Source organism: Petromyzon marinus, chromosome 13 (assembly GCF_048934315.1).
Source record: "Petromyzon marinus isolate PM22_M1 ecotype Great Lakes invasive population chromosome 13, UKy_Petmar_22M1.pri1.0, whole genome shotgun sequence".
NCBI classification, from domain to species: Eukaryota; Metazoa; Chordata; class Hyperoartia; order Petromyzontiformes; family Petromyzontidae; genus Petromyzon; species Petromyzon marinus.
The window spans coordinates 3,892,289-3,911,037 of record NC_133679.1 but is presented as its reverse complement, the minus strand read 5'-3'; the positions used below and the strand labels follow the sequence as shown (position 1 = coordinate 3,911,037).

At 45.3% G+C, this 18,749-nt stretch overlaps 1 protein-coding gene across 10 annotated transcripts in view; it reads right to left on the bottom strand.

Annotated features, from left to right (window-relative positions):
- Nucleotides 1–1,865: 1,865 nt before the first annotated feature.
- Nucleotides 1,866–18,749, bottom strand: part of NEO1 (neogenin 1) — a 168,859-nt gene continuing 151,975 nt past the window's right edge. For 4 of the 10 annotated variants that reach the window (XM_032953166.2, XM_032953169.2, XM_032953168.2 and 1 more), the window contains 6 exons: nt 18,349–18,539; nt 16,540–16,641; nt 15,728–15,982; nt 12,897–13,172; nt 5,959–6,098; nt 1,866–4,780 (listed from right to left, as the gene is read on the bottom strand). In XM_032953166.2, the coding sequence (XP_032809057.2) occupies nt 4,685–4,780; nt 5,959–6,098; nt 12,897–13,172; nt 15,728–15,982; nt 16,540–16,641; nt 18,349–18,539 (1,060 nt within the window). In that variant the 3' untranslated portion in view covers nt 1,866–4,684. Of the gene's footprint in view, nt 4,872–5,958; nt 6,099–12,896; nt 13,173–15,727; nt 15,983–16,539; nt 16,642–18,348; nt 18,540–18,749 lie in introns of all 10 variants that reach the window. The other 6 variants (XM_032953172.2, XM_032953173.2, XM_032953175.2 and 3 more) reach the window with 3 other exon arrangements.

The window sequence follows — 18,749 nt, the reverse complement described above, 5'->3', positions numbered from 1 at the left end:
AGGGAAACATGCCAGACAACGCAAGGCAACAATGCACAGCGGGGGATTGGGGGGGGGTACACACCTGCATCACCGCAGCGCTAAACGGCGCGCACTGGGGGGGGCACGCGCGTTCCCCACTCGAGCGCACATTGTTCACGCGTTGGAGATCTTATGCCCGGAGAATAAATCATTTCGCAGGGTGGTTCACGCATCCAATGGACACGTGCCGCCGCCGCCGCCGCCACCACGACACTACGTATGCCAGGATACTGCGCGGCGACGCATTTATCCACGGGTCATCTACGACGGAGGTGGCCCAACACCTCCGGGCCTCGCGACCATCCGCGACTGTCCACATTTTGCTTCATTACCAGCCTGCACACTGGACACTGCACGCACCGGACGATTGTTGGTAAATCACAGACAGCTGTGCTGTGGGCGGGGCCGCGAGCACCTCCGTTGAGAAACGACGACCTGGAATATGTGGGCTGGGTGGCACTGTGGTTAGAGTTCAGCCCATAGTCCCTTTGGGGGTTGATAAAAATAAAGAGTTTTATAGGAAGGCAAATGTGGTTATCTTATAGATTACACTCATATTTGATAAATGCCATTAATTTAATCAGAATTTCATTATCAAGAGGGTCCCACATCGGTATGTTGGACAATACATGAAAACTAAACAATTTTTATTTTATTTTACCAGGTAAGGCCCACTGAGCGGTATAGCTATTTTACAGAAACACCCTGGCCACAATTGATAGCTCAACGAAGTGGTTTATTACGTGGAAATTTATAGCAACCAAATATTCTAAACGCATATTTATCAATTTGGAGGCTAACAAATAAAATTCGGCATTCACAAATGAAATAACTTTTCACTTCATCTCCGGAGGCCCTCCAGCTGGCGGTGGCCCCTGGGCTGCAGCCACTAAAGCCCCGTGCCTTAATCCGGCCCTGCCTGTAGGAGTACCTGGATAAAACCCACACATGCCTGGGGATGACACTCAGGGCACTGCCATCTCCTGGCTACCTCGCAGCCCAGCGCCCACAACACCGGGCAAGCTCTGAGTGGTCACGCATCCAAGCACGAACCAGGCTCCGACCTGCTGAGCTTTCGAGGTTGACTGCGATTGGGAGCATTTGGCGCGTGAATTGGGTGTACGATAGACTGCCCCCCCCCCTCGCCAAAATAATTGAAAATATATACCACGAGCAAAGGGCTGCAAAGAGAGATGGACATCAACCCATACTCGTGTCAGAATTCGTATATCTGGAGTAAAAAATATATATATAGAAATATCCGTGTAATATTAATAGGTGGCATAGTGTGATGATATAGGCAGCATATTCTTTGGGTCTTTCGGTAAAGCCACGTAGACAGAAAAATAATAAAAACATCACGATGCTCTATATTTTTTTCACCTGATGACAATTGCTTGTGTTGCGATCGAAACGTCGTGATATTTTATTATTCTATCTACGTGGCTTTACCGAAAGACCCAAAGAATATGAATTGCTGCAGTCACGAAAGCTTTAAATCAAGATTTGGTAGCATAGTGTGATGGTATAGGTGCCTCTTCCAGTGTTGGAAGATTCGACCAAAGTGTCAACTTTAGTGGCACTCTCGAGCTCCCTCTCGCGGAGGCCCCGCCACCAGCCAGCAGTGGCTTGAGCAAGCAATTGCAGGGCTGCACCTTGACCTTCTTATAGTGTGAAGATACACGTGGTATAACATTGTGGTGACACAGACAATGTTGTTGGTGTCATATAAACTCATACGTGCATCAGTTCCATATCTTCTCTGTTGCACCGTGTGTAAAAGTGATGCAGTCCCCTCGTAACCGAATTGTTATCCCGTTGAGAAAGTAAGCAGTGGTACCGCGTTCTATATAAGACAGCAGTTTTATTCATTTGTATCACAATGAGCGTCTTTAAGGGTCTAAATGTTAACAGTTTCAGAAACGGTAAGAGCCACTTGTCACACACTCAAAAGTATACTCCAAAGCAAAACGGTACCAAACGTAGCACTTAGCAATATGAACCTCAAATTGAGCGAATAAATGCAAACGACTAAAAAATATATATTTATCATTTAACACTTGATATTAACAACCGTGTAATTCTGAAAAAAAGCTAGGGCATCAACTTAAAAAAATCAGTCAGCTAAATGCGGATGTTCATTCGACGTGATCGATGTTCTTAAGTATGCCACATATTAAAAGCAGACAATAGCAACAGTGGCAAATTTAACAGACGCTCGGTCAAAAAGTGAAATATTTAAGTGGATAAAGTACTAGTCATGGCAGGGTTAAACAGCCTTCATAGAAAAGAGCAATGATTGTAAGTGATGGTATATATGCAAATGATTGGTTTAAAATACATCATTGTCCATAAGAATGTGGAAAATGTACCAAATGACTTGATTAGCCAGCATACTCTACAACAGTATATTGATACTAATAACACGCAGACTTGGATTCATTATTGTGCTGAAAAGTTAGTACCTTTTTTCTCGGCCTGGGTCAAATATAGGAAAAGTAAGCTTCCCATTTTGTCCGAGAAAGCGCTGTTTACAATGGAAACATTTTTTGCCACTTTGTACACCTTTGACAATGTACAATTATTCAAGTATTTAATTTAGAGCTAAGTAACATAACATCCATAAATAAAGCTCAGTGGTTATTTATTTATTTAATATCCAGGCCTGAACTGCATAGCAATTCAACACTGTCGTCTCTGTCCTTCATAAACTGTTTCGTCAACATCCCCAAATTATTACCACCAAAACTGATGCCTTTTTCGTGCGTAAAAGAATGGGGCCTTTGGGCTCTCTCTCTCTTTCTCTGTACTCCACCGTTATCCATCAGCATTGGTTCATGTTCGTTTCAGAGTCGAGTACATTGACCGGCAAGCATCACCGTGCATGGCGATGCAACCGCCAGGCAGATATGGCATTGCTGATCAACGTTTCAACTGTTTTTGCGGACGACGAGCACCCATGGCAACTTCATCGCGAGACAAAAAATTACGTGCCACCCGTCATCAACACGCGCATCTCGCCATGCACAGGGGCTTAACAGATACAATTTCTGCAGCAGCGATCACCAAGGCTCGGTTTATATAACAGTTGCGCCAGATAGAAAATCTTGAACTGGCCTTTTGCAAAGCGTCTACGGGAAAAACAAGCTCTCCACACCACGACGAATCGACTAACCGGCGTGGTAATACAGGAGGTAAAATAATGATGATAATAATAAATCATTCATGGATACAAATCAAAATAATACGCAGCATTCGTTAATCCCATTTTGTGCCATGTTCTTACAAGCGTTATGTTGGCAGTGACCAGCTGCCATGTGTCTTGTGTACAGCCATGGCCAACACTGCAAGTGTGAATCACCGGGTACGGGGGAGGCCGAATGGGAGGTATATTATGAACCCTTTGAGTCACGCATTATGAACGTGTCTCACCGTCTACAATGAATGCGAGCCTGAACAGATTGCAAACAGTGAAAACTCTTAAAAAGTTGGCACAATTGGTAGTCACAACAGCACAGCTGCCCTATAACACTCCCATTGTAACCGTTTGTGCTGTTAAGATGTTGCCTACCACGTGTGTGTGGCCCTATTGCATTCTGCAATAATGCAAACACATCTCTCCACTTATGGCGATTGAGGGGGGAAATAAATAAATATATCCACTCTCATTCTCCCATCTTAAAAAAAAAACAATAATATTTATTTTCAATTATTCCAAGAAATGACATAGCTGGACACACTGAAATGAGGTTCAGGAGGCTTGGGAACTAGTCCCAGGTGCAGCTCGTTATTGATTCAAATTCCAGGTCGCTGCCAGCCCATGTCTTCTTTGATGGTTGGACTTTAATCGTTAATCCAGAACCTTCCTCCCACTCCCCACCCCCACCACTCCCACCACACTCCTCCTCCCTTTGCCCCCTTCAATGGTATTGACGTCCCTTTCGTGAAAATTCACGGTTGCACCCATTATCAAAAAAGGTACCAGATTTTTTCGCAAAAAAATACGTGATTGTACTGTACGTAACATAAAGACACCATATTGCAGGTATGTACATGTCAACAGACTAACACAATAGCTATCTACAGGCTCCAAGAAGACATAAAAGTTAAAATACGCATACAACAAAATATTTACTTTTAAAATGCGCTTATTTGCAAAGAGAATTGTATTGTTTTACTTTCTCCCTAACCCACATTTCTTTTTCTAATTGTCTTCTCACTCTTCTCCTTCAAGAGAAGTGTTCAGTTTTGCCGATTTTAAGTCGAGGGTTCCAAAGGTGCTTTTCCACAAAGTGGCGTTGTAGAGGATGTAACAATCCACATCGATTCCCCTTGCAAGGGGCATGTCCACCGCATTGATGTCTCCCAGCTTTGATGACACTTCAGAGCTCGGAAAAGTCTTTAAAGGTACAGCTTGAAGTTCTCCATCATTGCTTCAAAGCAAGCTTTCAAAAATGGGTTGCGACAAAACCGCATTAATCATCCATCAGTCAGCGATGAACTTGGCACACCAGAGGCATTGAAATCACAGGTTGATGGCTTGCAAAACGCTGCAGTGTTTGCCCGCAATTACACCGACACCGCCATTTGTGTGTCTCTTACTTGTCCAGATGCTTTTCATTCGAATTCAATTTTGTAATTTCTCCTCTGGGCCAATGGCTGTTCAGATTCCTGAGGATGTGATAGCATTGAGGTCCTTCATCAGCCCTTCCAGGTTTGCCATCTCAGCACTCAGCTCCTCGTCGTCTTGCCCGAAGGTCTGCGGGAAGGGGAATTGCCGTCAGCGTGAAGGTGTGAGCTTTTTTTTTTTTTTGACGAGAGGGAAACCCTTGAGCCGGGCCTCACAAAGCCTGCTAGGCCGCCACACCGCACCCGTCACCACAGCGAGAGAGACACACAGAAGGACAGGGAAGGCGTGAAAAAAAGGAAACATAGTAAAAAGGCCAGACAACAAAAATAACAATCGTTTAAGGAGGATTTGGTGAACACAAAATGGCGTTAAAAGAGAGAGGATAGGAAGGATAAAAGGAGACATGGTTAGACGCTTCAGATACAACGTATTTAAAACTCTACCGTGTGATGTATGGTTAAATTGCAAACTTGTGACCGAAATGTAAAAAAATCAACATTCCAAATTCAAAACTCCCCAATTATGGTGATGGCTTAAACATAGGACTGACAGGTCGTCGATAGCAAGTCATTTTGCAGTGGAGGGCAATGATACAATAACCATAATGAATGTAGGGAATCTGGAGCTCATGAAGAATGCTTAAGTGAGACAAAGCAAAAAGGCTGTGAGCCTGAAACACATTTTAACAAAATGTGATCCACTCGACACTGACAGTAACAGGATTTTTGACACCAGACAATAACCAACGACATTTATGCACTCTCGGCCAAAGGAATATAATAATAAAACAATTGAAAAATGCTGAAATAAAGTATTATATTTCTCAGCATTGAACCACAAATTGAATTGACATTAATGTATGTCAGCAAACATAAAACAATTTTGGTTCCTCGCCACGGTGTGTTTAAATTTCTAATTTATATTACACGCAAATAACCATTTAGGAGATTTGCATTTAAACTGACTAGATGTAAGCTAATAACTTTATATTCAAATTAGTTATCAGCGGTGACAGGGGACATTTTTTTCGGCGGGGGGTCACAGATGGGTTCACCCTATTGAAAGGATTGGCAAGTGGCTGGGCGGAATGATAATAATAATTTAAAGATAATGTACACGTGAATTTTTCTTCACAAAACATTACAGTTCATGCATATCCAAGCACTGTGACCCCGCCGTTCCCATTACCTTTGCCACCTGCGACCGTCACGGGCCTTTGGGCACTGGCAGTTCTGGCGAGCGACTCAAAGAAGCCGCTGCCGCCGCCCCGCATGCTGGTCGCAGCACAACATTTATTTCAAACTCACGCTCTCCGTGTCCTCGAAGGGATGGTGGCTGGGTTCCACGGGGGCGTCGGGGGCGCTGGGCATGGTGACAGGCAGCGGGGCGCGAGTGCGTCCCAATGTGCCCACCGAAGCCGTCCTGGCTGGAAGCAGCTGGGGACCACCTGTGAGGCATAAGAGCATTGTTGTAAAAACAACAATAATAATTATTATTAAATTGTCGGGCAAGGTGCCACTGCGCTGAGAGTTTCCACCCCCCCCCACCCCACCCCCGCTCACAATCTGAAGTGCGCGAGTTCAAATCTCAGCTAGGGGAGTTGAATCGGTCCATCATGACTTTGCGGCCGATAAAGTGACTTACCAAAGCCTATCACCGAATCACCTTACATGCACCAAAACTCGTCGGATCGCATACGCAAAGCGAGTGTTGAGCCCGGTTGTATTTGGATGAGGGCCCACCAGGGCTTGACAGGCGTTGTAGGCATTGGGCTGCGAGTAGGCCAGGACATGGCGCTCGGGGTGTCACCCTGAGGTGTGGGTTTTCAACAGGTTCTCAAATTTCCTCCCACACGTGCCCAGAAACTCAGCAACGGCATTGGCCTAGCATCTCAAGCGCAGGGCTCTTTTGAATGGAGAGCCTTGAAGGCTTCCTGGGTATACAACCAGCAATGGCACTTGGCTCGCGGTTTCACAGCATCTGCCCGATGGAGGGACTTTTTCCACCATAGGAATGTGGAATTTCCAATTTGACTTTGGCCAACGTGAATCTCGTGATCTCAAAGGTTTCTTTCTGCTCTGCCACCCAGAGAATACTTATACTGCTGCCACCCTTATCTGTAACGCACTGCTCCCCCCGCTAACAAGAAACACGCATCATTTTCCCAACAGGAGCACTGTTTCATTCCGATTTGAGTTTTACGTCTGAAAATTCGTCACGACCAGCCACGGAGCTGTTCTTGCACGTGTGTGGGACCTTTCTACCCACGGCCAAATGCGGATCGCGTGAAATGAATGCACACACATGCTCGCAAATGGGCAAAGACAAGACATAGATCGCCCGTGTAGCCTCAACAGACTGTTGGGGCAAGTGCTACTAGTGAGCACCGATGAAGGCCGACACATGCAAGAGCACACACACACACACAAGCCGAGTGTAAACATTTGATATGAAGACTTCTGGGCGAGTATGTCAAATGTGAAGCAACACAGCCAAAATGAAATGTTTATATTTGTTGGTCAAGCACGATTGGATTTTGAATCGTGTTAAAATGTTTACATTTTCCATGTCAGCCTTGTCGCTGTGATGTTCATTTTAAGAACTGTATTGGATATATATTTTCAAAGCATCATTTATAAACAGCTTTCCTTTGACGTGGAGAAATATTGCACCCCTGGCAGGAACACAACTCGTTCTAAATATAGCATTTGATTTTATTGATTAGTTACTATAGCCATGCATTTTAGTTAAGGCACATTTTGACATGCCTCAGCCGATATAGGCTACAGTCTATACAAGACAAGCTCAATTGCGTGCACTGGATCCATTTCGCTGGTATTCATTAAAACCGCTCTGTCTCTGAGTGCTGCATCCACCCATAATTTAGAAATGTTATATCAATCAATTCAGGAGGAAAGTGTGGAAGAGCACTTTCTTCACAATCAGAATGTTGTGAGCTAATATCCCAGCTAGGGATAGGCCCAGCTCATCATCCCCTTGGGATGAGTAAAGTGAGTACAATATAATGGCAATTCAACGGTGGAAAGAGTAATTCCTATCATAAGACTGGAATTTTAATCACCTACTTAAGTCTGCCAGCAGAAAACATGGACTGCCAAACAGTTGAGTATTGACTTTGGTTTTCAAGATTATTTTACGGAGTTGAACGTTCATTTAATTGGCTGGCAAATAAAATGATATGGATTGGACCAGAAAAAAATGGATCGTGACAATTTATTTAAAAAAATATGTTGTTACGTATTCATTGAAATGGTCATGTTTAGACTTGTTAACTATGTAATGTGAATATAGGATTGCATTGCTGGCTATTAATGCAGAATCAAAAGATACATAAGGAAACGTGGAGGAATATGAAGGGCGGGGGAGGGTGTAGTTAGAGGGATACAGAGGTGGAGGGAAACATTTGGAAGCCTCCGGAGCTATGCACTTTTAAATCTAGATTGAAAACGAATTTCTTTAGAACTCCTTTTTGTGTTTAGTTTGTTGTCCTTCACCCGCACATCCGATTTAGCGCGGCTGGCTAACACACGGTGCGAAATGGAGGATGGTGTGTGTTTGAGAATGTTAATGCGAGTGGCGGTTGGGGTGAAGCAATGACCACGAGGGCGGGTGTCGATGCAAACACGTTCGTCATAGAAGCATGTCGAGTCAGCGGTGACACACGCGCGCATGTGGATCAATGAACACACCTGCTCGCTCGATACGAAAGCGATAGGGCAGAGCAGAACATGAAACAAACCAACGTGCTACTTCCCCCTGGAGCATCCCGCAAAACGAAATAGTGCCTCGCATTTGGTTTCCTTCACTATTGACAAATCGGCAAATAATCAATTCAACGGTCAACCACTTTGTCAATCAGACCAAGTTGCCCTTCATGAGGACTATTAACAAACAAACAAGAACAGCTACAACACTTTTGTCGATAACACTGCGGGGCCTTAAAAATAAAAACGTACGATAGTTGTTTTTTTAATAAAGTGAAGAGTCATCGGGTGACAAATAGGCATCCGCCGAGCACTCGGGGTGGGTGCCCCCCCCCCCTCTCCCGAAGGCTGTGCCACCCCAACCCCCCTCTTCTGTATTCACAGGCAAGTGAATAAACGCTGGTATAACCAAGCAATGGGCATTGCAACCTTTACACATCTAGAGGGTGGTCCAAAGGTCAGGATGCATAGGGTTATTTCATTAATTTGAACACCGACATTACAGCATTTTAATTGCGTATTCGTGACGTTAATATGTTTATTGATTATCATTGTGAACATCTATTATTTTTCTTCTTCCCTTTCGGAAAACGTCAAAAAAAAAGGAAAGAAAATTTTAAAAAATTGACGGAACGTAATTGATGAATGTTCAAAGATTGGACCTGTACACCTGGTTATTAATTTCATTAGCGAATGTATGCATGCATTAATGTTAGAGGAAGTTAGTGTGAACATTTGTTAAAATAAATATAACTCTTTGTATCCTGGCTTTGGGCCACCCTGTACATATGGGGTGAGTGCTTGAGCAGAATGCCTCATGCCTACAACACCTGGCGATGCAATCATCCATCCACATGTTACCCATTCCAAGTATCAACCAGGTTTTTAACCCTGCTTATCATCTGAGATTTGATGAGATCAGGCCTATTTCAGGAGATGCAGGCTGAGTAAGTTGGGAAATGCATTCACGTGGGCACCAAAGGCTCGTAAATCCCAGGGCGATCCCTTTCCCATTGCTAATGCCCATCTCGGCATCGCAACGAGTTTCAACTGTTGCGAAAACGCCATTCCAGATTCTCCATTGGTTGCGTCTCAGCAGGCCGAGAGTAAAGGACTCTACACAACTGGTTGTTGGCACCGTTGGGAACACCAGAACAAGGTTGACAAGGCAATTAGGTGAGCAATTACCAAGATGCCTCGACTCTTCTGAAACCTTAGCCCCCGGCAGCATGTAATTAACACGTGTCACTTCAACACTAAAGGATTCATTACGGTGGAAAGTGTGACTTGTGCAAAAAATGAATGGTGAAAAGAAATTTAGAAAGGTTATAAAGTCAAAGGATTTGAATAGCCATTGTTTTGCATATTCTTCCAAGCTATAGGTGAAAAAGTCAAAGGATTTTAGTATCAAGTATTTTAAAATATTACCAAGTGATGGGCCATACAAAACGGCCCTATTCATCTTTGCTGCATAACGATGCTCTTATTGTATTAGATAGGGAATGCATTAACCTTTTTGCACAAAAGCGAGACCCCGGGTAGTGTGCGGGCGCATTTGCGACATGAAAAAAGGGAAACGCGGGAAAAAAATATCGTCCGGCGATCCCACGCTCAAACAACTCGAGTCCGCTTCACTACATCCAACCAGAGATTTGGAACACGCAACACTTGTCGCCCACTCTGCACCATTACTTGTTCCACTGTAATGGAAATCTTTCCCGATCTGTCTTGGCCACACTTTTGGGATTTGTGCCGCGCGTTACCGATAGGCCATCAAATTCCTTTTTTAGAAAACCGCAGTACGTAACAATCCAATCTTGCCCCACCTTTCATACAGAAATTGGCTTTTTAAGAGCACACAGCATGCCGCTAAAAGCATCAACGCCGCCTGTCACCGTGCTACAAGAGCTGTCAGTCAAATCGCCTTCCATTCTCAAAGCTCTATTCACCCGCCTCCTCAGCACTGTCAGATTGGCGATTAAACCGGGGTATCGGATGTCTGCGCTATCTACCCGATGCTCTTTGGTTCTGGCACAGACCCAGTGGTCTGCTGTGGAGTGGGTTAAAGGATAGGGCATTTTCCACACCCATCCCTCCACTCCTAGCAACCAACGTAATGACCTTATCACATCGAGCAATGTCAGCATGTCATTTAAAGTGAATCTTAGATGGAACTTTAAGGACTGCTCAAAGTTTAGTTCTTCTTGGGGCTGTGACATATCATTAATATGGATATGCCAGGATCCCATAAGCGGGATTTTTTTTCCCTGTACATTGTTATGGTTAGGGTATCACCGAATGTCCTTCAGCGATACTTTCACGAGCAGTTTTCTTTAGCTCAACAAACGGGGAGATAAAACGTGAAAGAGTAAGATAAAACAAGATGCCATGAAATGCCTCATTGTATTATTCTGCTTGTGCATCCTGCTGACTCTAAATCCACATTGTTAGTTGTGCTCCATTATATTTTGTTGTGCTATGGTGGGAGAGTCTATGCAATAACAATGGCTATCCTAGGAAGACACCGACACTCACATATGCATTTTATTTTCTTACCATGGGGTTTTTAGGCTGCCAATGAAGATAGATGAGCAGGGAAACACTTTATTTTAAGCTTTTCATCTTTGTATAAACAATTTAACAAAATGTAAATAAGCAGCTTAGGCAAAATTATCTTGCTGAAGCATAATATGTGAGCAAAACAAATAATACGCAAATAGAACATGGATACATGCGTTAAGCTACCACGAAAAGTATGTTTCTTGGGTTGATTTAATAAATGAATCATTATCCATGTAAATTTGTCCTGCGCTACAATGGCAACAGCTGTCGTCGGATGTGCTGGTTGTAATTACTGGCGAAACGTCGTACTCAAACTGTAAATGTTGTGGGTTTACTCTCCAATACACCAGTGTGCTGAACTATTAACGAATTGCATGTTTTGTTTACGTGACAAACCTCACTAGGTGGCCGTGTCGGGTAGTGGCGGGGTTTAACGACACATTTATATTTATGAAATCCAACCCAAAAAACCCTATATTATGGATAATGCTGGTCGTGAAAGCCTCCTACGTGTTAAACTGAGCTTCGTCAGTAACTTTATTTTCGACGGAAATTCTGACCTCGGCGGAGTCAAGATAAACCCCACGCAAAATTATGGAATTAAGTTCAAGATTCCACTGAGGCATGCCAGCGACCTACTTTCTGTATTGCAACCTATTTCCCACCGCAGTCGTCACGCACGGCACTCTGCACGATGCACCCAACCGCACGTCTGAAGTGCTCAATTACTGGCATATGTCACCACTTTATAATCAAAGTAATTCGCATATTACTTGAGCGTTAGCTACCTGGGTGGCTCATTGGGCGAATGGTTATGTCAGATCACTGAGCCAGCACCACTGAGATCATGGATTAAAATCTAGGCAGCCGAACATAATTAATTCAAGCTCTCAAGACTGAGCGAGTCGATGGTATCAGCCTAGTCACCAATTAATGCACACACACACAAACTTATATTAAAAGTAATGTTTTACTTAATCCTGCATATTTCAGCTGTGAAGATTCAATATTGGTTTGATTTTCCCGAAGGCCATATAATGTCTGTGCCGCCGCTTACTGTATAAGGAGTTTATTGAAGTGGATTGAGAGGAAATATTTTTTAAGCCATCTCCCAGTGGCTTCGCTCTGACAAAGAAGTGATGCTGTGAAGCTCTCTCTGAGCCTTCCACGTGGAAATTCCTTTGGTTTCATGCCACACGATGGGTACAGCACAACAGGAATATGACTCTGGATGAACATTTTTAAAAAACAAGAAAAGTTGGCTGGGTGACTTGGATGTCAAAGTGCTTAGCTGGCACTTGAGTGACGCTGGGTTCGAATCCAAGTCGGCACCTTGTGATTAAACCAACTTGTCAGTGAAGCGAGTTGTTTGGTCACAGTCTGGTCACAAATGACTGCACGAAAAAAATGTACTTTTAAATTTGGTTCTGCGCTTAATTCCAGCTTTGAGAAATCAAATATCAGTCTTGCTGTCATTACTCTCATATGTAGAGCGGTTGAAAAGTACTGCCCTCCTCTACAGTGTGGACCATGTATCACTTGAGGGAACCTCATAGGTAGCTCTATGATATCCACTTCCGTGAGCCATTTTCTAACACAAAGGTTTGCGCCGCTCGGCTAGAGATGCGAACGAGCAGTTAGTTGATCTCATGACATGACGCTTTTGCGGCCATCTGGAATGCTCTTCCTTTCGATATTAGAAAGCCACTGGAGCTATGCAACTTAAATCTAGATTGAAAATCAACGACTTTAGAACGGCTTTTTGTGTTTAGTTTGTGGTCATTATTCCACACCTCGGCTACGTACGGCGCGAAAGAAGTTCGACGTGCATACGGAGTGTGACTGAAATAAATAAATAAATAAAAAACTGGTGGAAGAGAGAGCGAGAGAGAAGAATCTTTTGTTTTTCACAACAACATACAGAAAACGTAAACAAAAAAAATGTAACCGGACGAGACCTTGCGGGTGGAGCGGGCCCACGCTGCCCACGGCAGCGGCGCCATCGGCGGACGGGTGGGCGGGCACAATCGGCACGGCGAAGCTGGTGAGCGGCTGGGAGGGCCGCACGTGCGCCGTGGGAAGGTGCCGGCCCGGCGCGTCGTCGTCCGCCACCACCGACGCGGCGGCCGCACCGGCGGCTGCCGCCGGTCCGGCCGTCGGACAACCGTCGCTCTCGCCCAGGCCCGGCACGGTACCTGGGGCCATTTCGCCGCTTGGCGACTGCTGCAGTGAGTCTACGGCAAAGGGGCGGGCGGGGGGGGGGGAACAAAGCCGTCAGAAGATCTCTCGGCACCACGCACGCCAACGCTGCTGCTGTTCTCGTGTCTGTCGGCCTCCAGCTGATATAATAAGAGGACACCCACCACTGCTGTCGCTGCCGTAGAACAAAAAAAAAACGTGTGTTGCTGAATAATAATTTAGATTTATAAGGCAAAATTTCATCCGTAGATCCCAATGTATCACAGCTATTTCATCCATTAAATATATATACATGTTTTACAGCGTGGGCCAAATAAATAATCAATGACAGATGGCCACAGGCAGCCATGATTTGATTGAGGGAGTTTTAGTTTCACGTGAGGCTCTGTGTGTTTTTGGATTTATTAAATTATTCTGATGAAACGAAAATGTAACCGTTCAGATTGTTAGAGCATACGTTACTCCTGAGCAACTATTAAGGTCAGCAAGGCACCCCCGATGGGTCAACCTAGAAGAGGCTTAGATATTAGCTTGGTTGGCTACGTACGGTACAAAAGAAGTTCAACATATATTAGATATGAAATTTTATATTTTGCGCATAGCCCATAAAACACTGCATTATCACTTTTCCACCAGTTCCAAAATACCCGTGTGCAATGAGTTTACACACAAAATGTCTTTATCTTAATGCTACAACCATATGAATTAAATGCCCTATTTCGCATGCGAGCTCAAAAGCAAGCTGCAACAAATCAACACTCTTTGAGCAATCATCAAACGAGCATAATGTGGCGTTAACATATAGCACAGGTCGGACCACTTTTGTTTTATTAACAAGATATACCCCAGAAAAGGTTGTGAAAGACAAATATTCCCAACTTGTATGTTAATTGAGGCTGTTTGAGTGTGGCGTTTATTAATTTCGACAGCAGTTTTAAAATCTTGGGTCTCTGGAATTTATGGGATGGCCATTTTAGCGCCACGCTTAACAAAATTTATGACTTGCAGCACAGATTGGGTGTCGAAAAATAGACAGAATTTGCAGTAAAAGTTACAGTGACGCCTTTAACCTTTGCATAACGTAGGGTTTAATCATATTTATCGCCGATGTTGCATGATATACATATATACGAACGTAACGAAATTACCAAGACGATTTCAATATTTCTTTGGGCAAATCGCGAGTAGGCTATTGTGACTCAGAAAATACATTTATTGATGAAAATATTTTCAATTGGAAAAAATGTATACGCTATGATTGCGGAGCACAGACGTTTTTGACGGTACTATTGCGATAGCGTATCAATCCTTTTCATGAAAACAAATTAATTGCTGTATTAAGAGCTTTAATGATGTTCGTGTCTTATAAAAGGGGACTCCATAAAATGCAGACTTCACAATTTGTATACAATGTAGGCCGTTTTATGAACCTATTATGAGGCAGCAACTCCTCCGGTCTTCTGGTTTAACGATGAAGCCAACCTGATTGATCGTCGCGTAAGGGTGCCGGGTACCAGGCAAGTAATCTGCATTTATCCTGCAACATTTTTGTAGCAGATGGAAATGAGGGATCAACTGGAAATTAAGTGTGGCTTCATTTACGTTCCTTTATTATTATGTTTAGCCCATTAAAATAAGTATATATCCAATAAGATGTGGCTCACTAATTTAGCCTTGTTGACTGTTGGCACGTGCGCTGTTTGTTAGCGATCACCTATTACTATGAATGCTCTCACAGCAAACACACGTGGGTGTGTAGCCAGCACCAATGCCTTCGTCTTCACAGTGCTAACTGTCATCGTGCTGCAATCAGTATTACATTTTGTGCTCAGTCCACCTAGGGGAGGGCCCAAGCCAAGTTCCAGACATCTATTGTCGCTTGTAATGTGTATCATGGTTCACAATTCATAGCACAGCTCGCCCAACTACTCTTTCGTGAATGCGTAATGTATTGAGAGCGTTCACACACATATACACTAACGTATGTGTCAGGAAAACAACAACAAAAAACCCCATCTCCCATGTCTATTGCTCAGAAGTGCTCGTTTACAATGGCAGCCCGGAGCCAGTGGGAGAAAATCCACATTCCTATCATGGGAATCAACCTACCCACATGGCAACCACCAACCCATACAGTTGACTCAGCCGTGTTTTTATACACCGCAACGGTTAATTTTGTCATGCTAAACCAGTCACCTCACGTGGGGTTTCTCAACTCCAGTTCCTTGCGACCCCCATTGCTGCAGCTTCCCGCGATTTACCAACCATCAGGTGCGTGCAGTGCGTAAGTGGCCTCGTTTGCATGTGGACAGAAACGATCGCACCTCCGTGGAGCGCGACACGCGTCGATTCACCAAGCCAAACGACGCGCACGTGCAACCCGAAAACACATTCAAGCTGTGGTGGTGGGTCACGCGGACTGGAGTTGAGAATCACCGATGTCATGCATTAGCGGCTGACCGCACGCCGCCACCAAACTCCTCTGGCACAGGGCAAACCGGACACACGCGGCCCGCGGTTACACGGACGCCCGCTACCGCCACCGCCACGCAATCGGCATTGGCACAGCGGGAGAGCGCTCGCAACGTACCCCTGGCAGAAGCCCTGCCGCCACCTGCCCCCGGGAGCCCCACAATGCACACGTCGTATGCCGGGGGGCCTGGGAAGCTACAGGAGGGCGAGGGGGTGCCGGTTAAGGGGGGCGGAGAGGGCGCAGGGGGCAGCGGGGAGAGCTGGTGGTGGTGGTGGTGATGGTGGTGGTGCGGTGGTGGTGGCGGCCGGGGGAGGGAGAGGTAGGACGGGTGATTCTTTGCCGGGTTATGGTGGCGGGAGGCTGTTGCCAACACTTTATTGAACGTCCAAGGAGTTAAGGTGGCGGGGAGTCGGGGGGGGGGGTGACAGATAAGGGGCAGGGAGTCGAGGCGAGCAGGAGGACAGGTGGAGTGGGAGTTGCGGGGGGGTTAAAGCGATGATGGTAAATAAAAAGTAACACGGAGAAAAAAACAAACAAGCGACAGGACAAAAAAAACACAAAACAAACAGCATGTCAATGGAATGTTACATGTAGTCAGTTGAACAACAGCACACAGTATGTGAACGTGAAGAAAAAATGAAACAAACCTAAAAAACCAACTCGATAACTCAAGAAAACATACGATGTACAAACTGAATATGACAGCTGGCATTATAAAGTATTATGTGTGCACCTGCTCTTAAAAGACAAATAGCGTAAATGAAAATTCCAACCTGCAGTTTACAACGAACGTATAAAGAGCCCAAAGGCAGCTATACATCATTCTAACAAAGGATAATAGTAGGGCAAATGCTTCAATATTGATTTCTATGTAATCTGCAGATATAAGATGTCAAGCCCAGGGCAGCGATTAAATGATTGCCGCCTACGTTGTGACTGAGACTCCCCGGGAATCACGATCTTCGGCCGCATGGCGTGGCGAGCTGCTATAGATCGTTCCATAGTCGACATCCCATCTTCGGAGTCTCGGCCTAAAAAATGCGGGAACCACAAAATAGGATAATGCAGTGAAATGCACCGGGCAATGAAAATGTTCCGCCGTTCATTTCGCATGCAGGGATGAAATGGGTTCGCGTGCGTCGACATGAGCACGTTGACAAAATGCAAGAGCCGCAATGCACCCCATTTGTTTTGACAGCAGTGAGCGTTTGCGTCTGCGCTTATGCGCACATACACACGAACATGAACAGATTATTGGCATGTTAGTAAACTGCCAAGCACGTATGCCGTGCCTTGGTCGCGGGAAAAAAACAAACACATCAGCATAGCTCGCGTGCGCGCGCACACAACACAAACCTGTAAAGGCTTTGTTCACGCAGTGTCGGATTAATGTCTCAAGCCTTTTGGACCTGGCTGGACTGTTGAAATTAAGCATCGTTGTTCGTAGCGATCCTGAATTACGGCTGGCAAGAACACAACGAGCTGGTGTGACCAGCACCGCACCCGGGCCCGCCTTTTGTGCCCTCCTGCATGGGGTGTTGACTCAGGACGGTTAACCGGCACGCTATTCACTTAAGGTCTAGTTGGAATTCGCGAGGTCCTTGCCAAGCACACACACACACAATGGGTGCACATTGTGCGTTGTTTGCAACACATAACTCAGTTCGCTGGCATTTTAGCTAAGATTGCTACGTACATACGTACGTAAACACGCGTGTGAATGGACAAACGTGGGCTAGTTAAGAATTGCCTTACCAGTATATAACCTTGGGCAGTGGTTGACATTCTTATAGTACTCCTTCCCTGTGACTGCAACCACTGAACTACCTTATTTTCTTTCCATTTTTTCTCTTGATGCTACAAATTAATGAAGAAGCTGCGTGTAAATTGTCACTTCATTTTAAAGTGGTTAAATCAGTCAGAAAATGTGCATCAAGTTTTAATCACAAGCATTTTGTCATGCTGGATGAAGGCCTGCCCACACTAGCCACAGGGGGTTGTTGATCGTACTTAACCATACTTCACCACGCTGGTCCAATTGCAATACCCGCCATTCGCCACTAAGTGACAGTGATGTCGCCCACGGCGCCTGTGCCAGGCCAGGTGCACTTTGAGGCCACGTGACGTGTGGAAGGCTCGCTGACAGGAAGTTACGGGACAGACCCAGCAAGTGCCATGGATTGGCTGATTGAGATCACTGGCAGATGCACCACCAAAGCTGTACCCCCTACTGTGCCACACACATCATTTCACCAGCAGATTCTGGTGGGGCCTGGTATTTGCCAGTAACATATTTGTCGAGTGCTGCTGAGATTATGCACTTCTGGAGCACCTTGGGGCCCCCTACGGGTTTTGTAAAACATTTTTACTTTCACTTGGGGAGTGAAAGGGAGACATGTTTTGCGTGTATGCGTGTTTACATGCTGCTGCAGAACACACAACTGCTAAAGATAGAGCGTGGAGGAGGTGGTTCATTAAGGGGCTAGCTCATTATACAAATACATTTCATGACCAACACTGTAATAGATCTGATCACATGGACCACCACAAATAGCCAATCAGGAGCCTGCTGCACAGCCACAAATTAAACGTTGATTCCAAATGCTAAGAATTCTCAAAACAATGGCTTTAGCAGCGACGACAGAATGCAGCATCGCGGGAACACTCTTCTTGGATGCATTTGCTGCCAGTTTTCGTCCCGATGTTCGGAGCCAATTAGGCGCCGCGCTCACGGTTACCGTAGCCCTCGATCTCGTGGGAGCCGTGCGTCATCGGTGTGTCCGTCAGGGCACTGTCGGGTCCCGGCGACTTGTCCATTGGTTTGAGAGCCACCGTCTCATGGTGGATCCACAGGTCCGGAGGCTTCAGGTCTTTGGGGTTGCCTTTGCGTTTGCCCGAGCCATTGTTGGGCTTGTGCGCCGACCTTTTCCTGTTGGGAGGTGCACGTGAAAAAAAAAACCCTAAAATTTCACTGGGCGTCACTGTGGGGGGATTTTTGCATGGCTCAGAGAGTCAAAGCGCGGGCTGCTTTGTTCATACTCAGTCTTGCGAGCCATCACACACTATATATGTGTGTGTGTATATATGTGTGTGCATATATGTGTGTGTATATAAGGGTGACTCGGTCGAGCGGGAGCGC